The 13,424-nt window shown below is 39.1% G+C and overlaps 1 protein-coding gene across 1 annotated transcript in view; it reads right to left on the reverse strand.

Moving 5' to 3' along the window:
• The window catches only part of PKHD1L1 (PKHD1 like 1), a 134,044-nt gene extending 129,986 nt beyond the window's left edge, over positions 1-4,058 (reverse strand). The window contains exons 1-2 of the mRNA XM_010985141.3: positions 3,931-4,058; positions 2,075-2,164 (exon numbers count right to left, since the gene is read on the reverse strand). Of these exons, the coding sequence (XP_010983443.3) occupies positions 2,075-2,164; positions 3,931-4,003 (163 nt within the window). The 5' untranslated portion in view covers positions 4,004-4,058. The remainder of the gene's footprint in view (positions 1-2,074; positions 2,165-3,930) is intronic.
• Between the last annotated feature and the right edge of the window lie 9,366 nt (positions 4,059-13,424).

Consider the following 13,424-nt stretch of genomic DNA (forward strand, 5'->3'; position numbering starts at 1 on the left):
CAATTATTTCCACAATCATGTAATCGCTCAAAACATTTTTACTTGGGCAGCATAATTGTAAAATTATATTACCTTTGGCTCCTGAAGACAGAGTTTAGAACAAAATATTGCAGTGGCAAATTTTTGCCCATTAAGTTTAACATCATGTGTGAAAATAGACAAAAGTCATTTGGAGACACAAAAATATTAACAGTAGATCTTTCTAGAGGGTGGAATTTCAGAGAACTCAAATCAAACATTTCTATACTTTACTCTTACATCATGACCTTTACAAAAGTAAAACATTTTCAAAGTCAGATGGGACCAACATTTAAGTAATTTCGTAGTTACAATTCCACTTAGACAAAGTGTTCTTCGTGATTAATAAACTATCTCTGTATTCCATTCTAAAGATGGAGTATGGGTCAGAGAGTTCTTCCAAATAAACTTTGTTCAAGTACCAAATTCACGTAGCTTTGGGGGTCTAGTGTGTTTTGTGAATTCATTATCATTGCTTTACACACATTCTGTATATATTCATATATCATATGAATGATATGGGCCGCTCAAACCTATATAAAACAGTATTCAGATTCAGCCTCTGAGAAAGATGTATGCTATCACAATTTTAGTCACCTTCAGTGTGTGGTTAAAGCAAGGAGAAGGAAGATAAATCAGGGTGGGGAGCGGGTATCTGCAATTCAAATAGGATTTAACTATTCTAAGCCTCTGCTTTTGGCATCCAGAAATACAAGCTGATGGGAAACCTGGACACTCACCACAACACTTTGGGCTTCATAAGTAAGAGGATTATTCCTGCGCCTGAAAAGTTCAGAAAGTCCAGAAAGAGCAAACGGTATAGCTAGATTAATAAGGATGTTCTTCCAAAATGCTTTAAGAATGCAATGTTTTGTTTCATCTTTTCCTGTTTCTAACTAGGGATGATCTGAATTTATGTACTCAAGCCATGACTCCTGGACCAGAAAAAGTGCAGGTTTGAGGCAGAAGGAAATAGCTGAACAGTTTTATTGTTTTGTTTTAATCTGAGCATTTTTCTCATGGTATTTAAATATCTGTTAAAAACTCAACAGCTTTCAAACAAACGATCTTAACAGCAACTTATAATATAAGGCAGCGATGAATAAAGACATTGTAAAATAGTTTTTAACAAATACATAGTCTCCAGATGTTTAACTCTAAAAAACAAAAACAATTTAATCTAAAATATATTGTTCATGATTTAGAGGCATAAATCATTCAATTATATCATTGAGAGATTAAATTCTACAGAAATTTTACTTAGAAGTATTAGAATACATTTCAATATATATGACAGAATTGTTAAATAGTTTGCTCTGTCAATTCTCTGACTTCAAAAACTTCTCACTGCTCTTCTTAAAGACTAAACAATAGCTTTTATTAATATCCTTTAAAATTTTTTCTTTCCCATCTTTTAAAAATTCTTAAGCATCTGACTACTTCTATCATTTAGACTGTAAAAGTCTTACGGCTAAAATAACCACATATTTCTATTTAACCCTAGGAACAGCTGCTCATTAAACATATTCCCTAATTGCCTACTTTGTTTTCATCCCAAGACCAGGTAAGGAGGAAGAGTCATATAAAACCCACGATTTGATGGAGCATTTGATAAGGATGGTGGCAGAAGAAGGGATCCAAAGCTTTGCTTTCCATTGTCTTTCTCCTTTCCATACCATTCTACTTCTCTACCATACCCTCTTACTAACATCCTACTCTCAAAGCCCTCCAAATTTGTTTTATTTTAATACGAAGATAATGTTATTAGACCCAGGAAGGACAAAGTTAGTAATTGCAGAGTTGAGTTAAAGATGTTCCCTTTAACACAATCGTTACAATCCAGATCTTGAAGTTAAGCAAGTAATTATAATACAAATTCAGATGATCAGGTTGATAGAGACTCTTGGAGATTTCATTAGCTGTCAAAGAGGATAGTTTTACTACTCCGGCCAAATGAAGAAGGCATTTTTTTAAACCATAAATCTCTAAATGTGAAACGGTCTTTAAAATACGTCAACCTTGGCCAAAAAAAAAAAAAAAAAAAAGGCAACGATACCTTCTCCTTTGATTGTCAGTCTTGTTGCTCCGTTTATGCTGCCATACTTGGGTATTATTTCTGTGATTTTGGGAATTATTTTAGAGCCATCTGAAAGATATTAAAAACTACAGTAGAAGTAAAAGTATCAAGTGCTTCATTTCAAGCATCAAATTTTGTAACACAAATTACAATGCTGTAAGAACTACATCATAGAGATTATAGGACTGAAAGTAAAGACACCCATGTTTTATTTTTGGTTCCATTACTAACCAATGACCTGACAGGGAGTTAAATCACTAATTTAGTCAATAGTCATTGGCTTCACGCAAAGCATTATCTTATGTGCTACAAAGAGAAGGAATAATATGTGATCATTTTCATCATTCTTACCTATCATACAATAAAACATTTATTAGCCCCTTAATTTCATGGAGCACTCTACTAGCTGCAGTTCTTTAACTACAGTTATCAGCCCACACAGCACCAGACAACGCTGGAGAAACAGCTCTGTGGAGAAACAGGTCATTATGAGAGCCCTTAAGAAATGCAAAGCTAGGTAAATTGAAAGAATAGTCCAGGTACAAAAAGGAATGTGTTTTAAGAAGAAATTGTTTTCTGTAACAGAGTAAGACTTCAGGAAAGATCATTTCTGGTACCTTTTAAGCCTCTCGATTAAAATGGGTTCTTAATGTAAAGGTCACTAAATCATTTGACAAACAGTGCTAGGTTCCTGGGGATATATAAATGTGCAACAATCCCAACCTCCAAAAAGCTCAACTTAGTACAAAATGACAGAAGGGAACACAGGGCTACATGTGACAAAGAAGGGGCATTTCATCCACACTGCTTGGGTCATACTGGCTTCTTGAGAGACAGGTGTACTTGCTGCTTCTGGGAGAGCAAACATGAATTAGCTAGACTGGGCCACCCCTGGGAAATGTAGACTTCTAGAAAGAAACACGGGGTAAGTGAGCGGCCTCTTTGAGGAACTGCAATTAATGCTTTAAATTAACTCAAAGATACACAGTGACTAGAAGGATTTATTTTCTGCTTACATTATACAGATTTGATAATTTTTAGATCCAGTAACAAATTCTCAGAATAGATGGAAAAATTCAGTAGGGGACACAAAGAAAAGTCAGAGAAACTGTTTGAAATGGGTGCATGAGAAAAAGTTAAAAGAAATTATGATTGTTTAGTTCATTCCTGCCTGGGAAAAGTTTAGTTTGGACTTCACCTACAATGGCCAAAGCTCTCCAGCCAAGAGTAGGAAACTCCAGCGAGGGAGCTGGATCCTATCTCACAGACGCGCTGCTCCTCAACTATCTCAGGTTCATCCTCCGCGTTATCTCCTCGAACAACTCCAATTTCTTATCGGTCTCTTCCCAGCCCTCTCCTGGGTATTACTCTGAAGGCACAGGGCAGCTGCCCCTGGAAATGACTGACAGCCGCCACAAAGACCCATTCCTGTCCCATTGGGAGACTGTCCTCCCTTCGGTGGGGAAGGGACACCCAAGAAGACTGAGGGAAGCCCCCGGTTGAGTCCCCCACCCCCAGCCAAATTTCAGGCTCTTTTTCAACTGAGTCTCTTGGGATAGAGGGGGTGAGATTTCATAATTCAAGCACCAACTCTTATGGCAAGAGCAATTTCTCTGTCCCTCTGTCAGTGCGTGTTTGTCTGTGTCTGTCTGTCTGTCCCTGTGTTAAGCCTGGCTTCCAGGTCCCCTAGTCTCCAGGATCGCTGTGCAGCCACACCCGCAACCTTGTCCCACAGCTGGTGCCAGGCGGTGCCGCCTCTCCCGCGACCCCAGGAGCAGAGGCGGTGTCTACACGGACCTCTCCTGCTTGCCTCCCTGGAGCCCCAACTGCGTTACCTGCGTGGGGTTCCGCGACGCACAGGAGCAGCCCCCAGAGGCTCCAGGTCCCCCAAAGCCACAGGTGTGCCATCGCGGCGCGAGTTCCTCAGGGTCCACGCCCGCCGCTCGCTGGCAGCCGCCGCCGGCGCGGGGCTCCGCTAGCTCCCGCGCGCGCCTCGTGTTCCCACGCGCGCAGGCGGACTCGGCCGCCCGGCCCCGCCCCGCCCCGCCCCGCCAACCCGCGGCGCCCCCGGGGCTGGCGCGCAGACGCACACCCTCCACCCGAGCACCCAGCCGCCCGGGCCCACCGCACTCCTCGAACCTCCACGCCCAAACGTGGGCGCTGCCCCTCCAAGGCTGTCTCCACAGGTGCCACAGCCCCGCTTCTTTTTGGTAAGACAGCTCAGTGGGCAAGTTTTCCTACAATCTCACTTTTTCTTTTTCCCTCCCTCCCTTCCTCCCCCTCCCTCCCTCTCTCACAGACCCCACACATTTTCCCCCTTCAGACTCATGTAAGTTCGTGCTGTCCCTTGAATTGACAGTCATACTAAGGTTTGTTGATCTCTGGACACGTCCCAAACACCATGCCTCACAGATTTCAATTCACAATAATTCCGAAAGGACTGTTGTTATTATTATTATTATTCCTATTGTTAAAAACCGTAGACTGAGGCGAAGGTTAAGTAACTTGCCAACTGACTTGCCATGTCACCACTCTACTGAAAGTGGGGCCTGAAAAGGTATGTAGACCCTTCTTCCTTCTCTTGGAACTCCCTGTACCATGTGACACTGTTGATAATCTTTCTTGAAATTCCATTCCTGCGCATGGTCTTGGATTTCTTCCTGCTTCTCCAATCGCTTCTATCAAATATTTTTTTCTTCCATCCTCTTCTGAAAATTGGTATTCCTGTAGGGTTTTTTTCACCCTTCCCCTCTTGTATCTGGAAGTAGACCAATTAGCAGAAAATCAGCCAGTTGAATGCCAATTTGTTAATTATTTGCCAAATTGACTAAATTTGAAGATTGCAGTGTTGTACAGCAATAATTAGCAGCTTTGCCAAGAATAATTTAGAAGCATTAACAAAAATATTCACTTTAGGTTATTAGCTATGAAATGTGTACAAGTATATATTTCAAGATCAGTAATAAAAATATAATTTAATGTGGGAGTTTCTGTATGAAATTGTTTGGTTAATTTTGGTTTCTTTTCTGGTGCTTTCAAATTAAAGTTAAATTAATTAAAATTAAATTTTAGATGATATCACTAAAAAGTAATTTAGATGAGAGTTTATTCAAAATTCTGATTTTTGCAGATGTTTTTAAATTTATAAATTTAAATGAAGTATGAGGCATAGGCAAATGATAGTAAAAAGAATATTTTAAATGCTTCTAGTATTAAAAAAAAAGTAGAAAACATCATTTAAAAGTATCTTGAAATAAGTCAGAAGTAGGTGAAAAATCTTGTCCCATATCATACACTGACGTTGTAATTTCTAATCAGGAATCATTGAAATAGGCAGACTTTCTTATAGAAGGATCTATGTTTACAACAAAAAGGAAAACTATTCTAAGTTTTGGAAATATCAGTAAAGTAATTAGAACCTTTTTATGTTGATTTCTGTCTTGCCAAACTTTTAATATTTTTAAGATTCTTTCACAAAATTCTTCAAATATATCTACCAGCAAATGGCATACAATATTTAATATATAATGTGGTTATTCCTGTTGTGTTTTATTTCATTCTTCTACTTGTATTAACCACATAGTCCCTTCCAGATAGCTTTACTTCCTTTACCCCTAGTCTTACAACAAGGTAACTATATACTTAAGTATGTACAAGTATATATACCACATATATTTACATATGTATATATGTACATAGTATATACACATATCCAATGTAATACCTGATATTATGAAATAACATAATATGAAAAATGTGTGTATAATTTTTCTATGTATTTTATCATCAGTAACCAAAATAAAACAATCTTGTTCAAGCAGCTAAATATTTATGTTAAACTGCATTCATTTAATTTAGCAAACTTGGCTAATTAATCATTCAGCAAATTGATCATTTGGCTAATTAGCTTTAGGAAAATTGATATTAAACAAGTAGCCTGCTTTCTTGTCACATAATGACCAAATTTCTTACATAGTGCTTATTTGTATAAGTCAATGTCCTGAAAAAAGATCACACCAGCGAGATTTCTAATATTAAATTATTAACATAAGTGAGAATAAATAGTTATAACTAGGTGGAAATTCATATAATCAAAAAGTCTATTTGGAATCAGAAAAAGTGGTTACATAGCTTACATAACTGATGATTTAAATTGTATTCTTCTTTAGAATCTTTAAACCTTTGCAGTACAGACTCATCATGGAACATGGACATGGGGAAACATGAAAGGAGAAACCGAACTATCATATCCTGCATTTCTTTTGTAAGTTTAAAAAAAATCTAGTTCCAACAAAATCTACCTATAGGGCCAGCGTCATGGGAATATGACTTGTGTGGTCTCATTGGGCCCCGTGCTTGGTTTAATGCTCTGCTGTCACCATCTTGAAATCCTTAATAATTTTTGAATGAGAGAATCCCTATTTTCATTTTGTCTGGGATCTCACAATTATATAGCTGGTCCTGTTGCCTTTATGATGAAAAAAGAGATTTTAAACTTCTTGATCCTTTGATTTAAAATTAATAAGAGAAAGTAAAAACTTGCAGAACTAGAAGGAATAAGGAATTCACTTCTGAATTCACTTAACTTGGCAAATGAGTTGTGTGCTGGAGCCTGATTTTGAATCTAGCCCTAATTGTGAGAGGTGGTGAACAAAATGAAGTATCTACAAAACAGTAGTTTGCCTTCAACAAATATTCAGTATACTAGGCATTAAGACAATGGCAGTATGTTAAAACAAATCCTTATTCTCATGGAACTTACATCCTTAGTGGAAATAGACAATATACAAAATAAATGAGTAAAATATATAGTATGTTAGAGAGTAATACATGCTAGAGAGAGAAAAATAGAGCAGGGAAGAATATAATTGTGTTTGTGTGTGATGAAGTTTTAGATAGGATGAAGAGGAAGTTATCACCAAGACAGTGAAATTTGAGTGAAGATCTAAAGGTCTGAGGTGAGCTGCTTAGCCATGTGGACATCTGGGAGAAGAGAGTTCTAGGCAACTGGGAGAACAAATGCCAATGTGTAAGGAGGGAGTGTGCCTGGTGTGCAGGCAGGAAAGCCAGAGTGGCCGGAGTGGCGGGAACAAGCAGGATGCTAGACGATGTGAGGTCAGGGAAGTAATGGGAGGAGGGAAAGGTCAGGCAGGATCGTGGGCTTGACTCTGAGTGAGATGGGAATCCACTGTAGAATACTGAGCTGAAATGTGACATGCTTCAACTTATGTTTTCAAACACCCAGCTGCTGTTTTGTTGCGCTGGGGCAAGGGCAGGCACAGAGGGATCAATTAGAAGGCTAGTGCAAACAATCCAGGCACGACTACTGATAGCTTGGACCAGAATGGGAACAGTGTTGGCAGTGCACAGTGGTCAGATTCTGGATATATTTGAGAGCTAAGTTAACAGGATTTGCTGACAAGGAGTTGAAGGATAAGAAGAAAAAAAAAAGAGTCAAACATGACTGCAAGGATTTGGGCCTCAACAGTCAGAAGTATGGGGGCTTTTAAGTACTGGTGAAGAATGCTGAAGAGGTGGGTTTGGAAGAGTGTATCAGGGGCTCACTTTTGATATCAAGTTTAAGACCTATTAGACACCAAGTGAGGTGTGAAATAGGAAGTTTGACTTTTGAGTCTGAAATTCGGTGGAAAATCCATGTTGGAGAGATCATTCTGAGGATCATGAGCATACTTTTTAAGAACAGTGAGACCAAATGCGATCACCCAGAGAGTGGAAGATAGATGGCAACTTGGAAAGATCTAAAGGGTGAGCTTTGGGGAACTTCAGTACTTAGTAGTAGGAAAGATGAGGGAAAACGAGCAGAGCTGACTGAGAAGGAGTGGTCAAAGAGACAGCAGGAAAATCAGGACAGTATTGTTTGGGAAGCCGAGTAGGAAAGTATTTTAAGGAGAAAGAAATAATAACTATCAATTGTTGCTGCTACATCAAGCAAGAACAGCACGGAGAATTGCCTTTGAACTTAACAACGGGAAGGTTATTGGAGGCTCTGGTAAGAGCGGTTTTAGTAAAGTGGTGAGGGTGAAATCCTGATTGGAGTGGATTCCCAAAAGAATAGACAGGGATAACTGGGGATCATCTTAGAGTCTACCTGCCACGAAAAGCTAGAAAAGTTAGAAAAGTTGGAAAATCAATAGCCTAAGGGAAAAAAGTCACTGCAGGGAGCCAAGGGTGGTGGTCTTGAATTAAAATGAAACCAATGAGACTGCGGGAGCGTTTTTCTCCAGCTGCTTTGAGGTGTGCAGGTGCAGGCATGCGGGTAGGCAGCTCTGGCAAAGCTAGTGGTTTTACCCACTGGGCTCTAAATCGCTGGCCTCCACTGAGATGACACTGTCAGCAGCAGCATTCTCAAATAGGAAGTCAGGAAACTAGAAAGATGCTAATGGGTGAAGAAGCTCTAAAACCTACGAACAGAACAAACCTTTCTTCTCAAGCCAGCCTGTGGGCTTGGTTTTATTTTTCGATGTCTTGGTCATTTTTGTTTCCATTGTTTGAAGTAGACAGGTGTCATTTGAGGGGCTCTGTCATTTCTCCCTTTTTGATATCATCCCAGTTTCTCCTTTGTGGAGTAATCTCTTCCCCATTAGATATAGTCTATTGAGTCAGGTTTTCGGGGTGAGGGGGTGGGGAGTGACCCAGAGTAAATCAATCAGATTCTCCCTGGAGCTTGAATTGAGCAGAGGAACAAAGAGAGAGCCCGAATGCTGGGGTCTGATCGTTGCCTTGGAGGTGACCTGACCAGGCTGTTCACACAAGGGCTGTTTCTGAGGTTCTTTCCTTGCAGTCTTAGAAAGTACCTTGGCTCCTAACTGTTTACCACACTTTGATTTTCCAGGTTTCCCAGTGGTAATATGAATTTCAGATATTCTTTGTATAAATTGCCTTTTGATTAAGTTTGCCAGTCAGTTACTGTTCTTTGCAACCCCCCAAAATTCTAATTAAGAAAAAAAAATTTTATCAGTAAATCATGCTGTTAAAGGGAGGAGAGCTTTTTATTCTCCTCTCTTTATTTCTCTTACTTTCACATTTCGTTTTTAGCAGGATGGAAAAGGTGTGACATTATATCCACTATGCAGTATTTGATAAAAAGACATGTTCAACTGTGTAAAAATTCTAGATGTTTGTCGCAAGCAATGTCAACATTGTTGTCTTGTACAGCAAACATACCTTTTTCTTAAACAAGTTTTGGAAGACAAATAGCATTAGTAACAGTGAATGAACCATATTGGTACCTAGCTACATAGACTGATAGTAGAAATTGGCCCTATATTGTGGCTCAGAAATTTCTTGTATATATTTATTTTTTATTATATATGAGTTGAAAGAAACAAATCACCTTATTACAGTATAACTTGCTAGAAAGCCCTGGAAAATAAGATACTGCATTTTGAAAAATGCAGCACTAGGTAAAATGACTTAATAAAGTGGCGGTGTTCTCAAAGGGCTGAATCATTTGGTAATTCTTTTTTTCCCCAAAACCCTACATTAATTTACATATGGAAGCTATGTTGACCTCCAATTTTTCTTAGACACAAAGTTATTAAGCCTCCTTTCCTCAAATAACTATCTACATAGTAGGACAATCCTAGCTGAGAAAATTTTTCCTAGTACAGAGCTGAGAGCAAGTCAGCATCCTGTGAGCCCTTGCCAGAGGGTAATGAACAAATGTTTTGAAGTAGACAAAAAGCCATTAAACTTGACTTTATACTATGAAACATTCCACAATATTTCCTGACCAAGTAGGAGCTGATGGATTGGAATTTATCCCTATTGCCCTCTTTCCTCCCTTTTAAAATAAAATAAATGGCAAATAAGGTTGAGTGAGGGAAAAATAACCTAGAAAGGAACAAAAAGCCAGTGTAACTGGAGATAGCAAATGAGGGGGAGGGAGCATGGGGAGATGAGTTTGGAGAGAGAGGTGGGGCAAGATCAGGAAGGCGTTTAGAACTCAAGTAAGGCGTTGTCTGGTTGTAGGTGGAGGTGGGAGACTTGAGTGACTCATGTTTCAGAAAATGCATTGTAGCTGCTTAGTTAAGGGATTAAATTGGGGACAGGAATGGAAATAAGACCAGTCAGGATGTTGTGGTGGTCTGGACTAGAGACGGTAAAGATGGAACTAGAATGGCAGTGTTGAAATTGTTAAGAAATGGGGACAGATTCCTGGATGTGGGTTGGAGATAGCACTGCTGTTAACTTTTGGAATTATATTTTGGAATGGATTCATGGGGTAAGTGAAGCCTAGGATGTTCCAGGTTTTGGATGCTAATGTTTAGTGGGTGGTGGTGCCATTTACCGTGATGTGGAAAGGCTGGGGGAGGTTCTGTTCTGGGGTGGGAGATCCGTACTCCTGACTTGTCCAGCTTGAGTTCAAGGTCCGATTGGAGGCAGGTTGCTTAGAAGGTGAGAGCCTGGATTTGGGAGGCAGGATACCTGGGCTCCAGGCTTCATTCTGCTGCCCAGTAGCTGGGAAACCTTGGACAAGCTATTGAACATTTTTCTGCCTCAGGTTTCTTTGTATGTAAAAGAGAATAATAGAATTTACCTGATAGTGCTGATTTGAGAAGTAAATAACTTAGTAAATGTAAAATACTTAGAATAGTGCCTAGCATATGGTAAGCCCTCAACAAAGGCTAACTATTCCTACAAACTAAGTGTAAATGTCAGTAAGTGAACAAATAAAATGCGGGAGTTATTCATCAACATGTAGATGGAATTTAAAGCCACAAGAATGGCTGAGATCCTTGAGGGCAGGTGTTCATGAGCTTGGATGGGAAAAAATTACAGCTTTATTTTCACTTTTCTCAAAGGGAAAATTTGCATTCCCTTCAATGATCAATGTAGACAGCAAACCACAGTATTGTTATTAGTATCTGAGATTTGTCACTCAAGGAAAGCATAGATATTTTCATATGATATTACAATTGCTGGAGGTATCTTGATTCATCACGTATGCTCATCGCTACTTACGAGAATTATTAGAGCCACAACAAGACCACTCATGACTGCACGCTTCCTGTCTCACATACCGGTACATTAGTTAATGTGATTAGTTAATTAGTTCATCTGGGACACAAAGGCTACGGTCGTGTTGTTTTTTAATGGACTATTTTTTTAGAGTAGTTTTAGGTTCACAAAATGGAGTGGAAGTTACAGAGATTTCCCATGTACCCCCTGCCCTGCCATATGCAAAGCCTCCCCCATTATCGACATTCCCCACCAGAGTGGTACCTTTGTTATAATTGACAAACCTACATTGACACATTATCACCTGAGGTCCATAGTTTAAGTTTCACTCTTATATATTCTATAAGTTTGGACAACTTTATAATGACATGTATACACTACTGAAGTTTCATACAGAGTAGTCTTGCCGCTCTGAAAATCCTCTGTACTCTTGTTCATTCCTCCCTCACCCAATCCCTAACAGCCTCTGCTCATTTTACTGTCTCCATAGTTTTGCCGTTTCTAGAATATTATATAATTGGAATCATACAGTATGTAGGCTTTTCAGATTGCTTTCTTCCCCTTACTAAGATGGATTTAAGTTTCTTCTATGTCTTTTCATGGCTTGATAGCTCATTTCTTTTGAGCACTGAATAATATTCTGTTGTCTGGATGTACCACGGTTTATTTATCCATTCACCTACTGAAAGACATCTTAGTTGCTTCCAAGTTTTGGAAATTATGAATAAAGTTGCCGTAAACACTGTGTGCAGGTTTTTATGTGGATATAGGTTTTCAGCTCCTTTGGGTAGATACCAAGGAGTGTGATTGCTGGATCATGGGGTAAGAGTATATTTTGTTTCGTAAGAAACCATGAAACTCTCTTCCAAAGTGGCTGCACCATTTTGCATTCCTACTGGGAATGAATGAAGACTACTGTTGCTCCACATCTTCCCCAGAATTTAGTATTGGCAGTGTACTGGATTTTAGTTATTCTAATAAGTGTGCAGTGATATCTCATTATTGTCTTAATCTGCATTTCCCTGATAACGTATGAGAGCATCTTTTCATATGCTTATTTGCCAAGTGCATGTCTTCTTTGGTGGGGTGTCTGTTACAATTTTTGGCCCATTTTTAAATCAGATTGTTTTCTTATTGTTGAATTTTAGGAGTTCTTTGTATATTTTGGTTGATAATCTTTTATTGGAAATAATCTTTCACAAATATTTTCTTCCAGCCTGTGGCTTGTCTTTTCATTCTCTTGACAGTGTCTTTTGCAGGGCAGAAATTTTAAATTTGAATGAAGTCCGGTTTATCAATTAGTTCTTTTATGGGTTGTGCCACCACAGTGTTTTTATTTTTAAAAATTCTTGCAAACTCCTGCAGGCATTTTCATGCAGGAAAATCTCAAGATGAAGAACTAGGATACACCCAAAACTTGAATCTTCCATTTAACAAAATTCTTTTCTCTAATATCCTGTAAAGTGGGAGAGACTTAAGTTCAGTCATGTGCACTGAAAATGTTTGAGTTGGTTTTTGGACTGGAACAGAAAAGAAATTGTTGAAAGAGGTCATCGAATCAAGGATATGACCGCTGGTTGACCTTCAAGCTGGACCCAGGCTATCAGAGGCTCCTCACCCACTCCTCTGTCCTTGGAATATACGTTCTGCTTACTGTTCGCACAGTGGGAGCCATTTTCAAGGACACAGCCTAGAAAAGGTAAGGTGTTTGAGACCATCTGGACAGAATATGTGACTGAACCCTGTTAAGACCTCCATATAAACTTCTAAGAGTCTGGCAGGCAGGTATAGAAATCTACTTGTTTTGTAGCCACCCAAGATAAGCCTGGCATGTCAGTTCTCTTGCTTATTAAACCTTCCACCCACCAATCTGGAGTGGTCTGCCTCTTTCTTCGGTCTCTCCTTGCCCTCCATGCGTGGGGCCAGTTTCAGATTGCACCTGGGTAGCTCCTGAGATTTCAAACCAACAGAAAACTAGGAAAGGTTCTAAAGTCAAATGTTTTGACATGTTGTAGAATTATTGACATACCATATTTTGAAACAAGCAATGGAGGAATTAACAGCCACGCCATTCCCCTTGAATATGCACCTGGAAGGAGAATTCTTATTTTGTGAACCTCTTTTGGAGACTACCAAGGCTGTTAACATGTTGGAAATGGTGAAAAGTTGTTTTATTGCTCTGTTTTTTAAAAATTGTTTTTCCAGACAAAGCTTTGATTGGAAAAAAAAGCATTGTACTCCTTACATGCTTGGTCCCAGAATGCTCGGTAGTGTATCTGGTATTGCTACCTTAATGGAAAAGGAAGCACCTCATAAATACCATCACTTCTTGTTTTTTAACACAGAC

The sequence above is a fragment of the Camelus dromedarius genome, chromosome 20 (assembly GCF_036321535.1).
Source record: "Camelus dromedarius isolate mCamDro1 chromosome 20, mCamDro1.pat, whole genome shotgun sequence".
NCBI lineage: Eukaryota > Metazoa > Chordata > Mammalia > Artiodactyla > Camelidae > Camelus > Camelus dromedarius.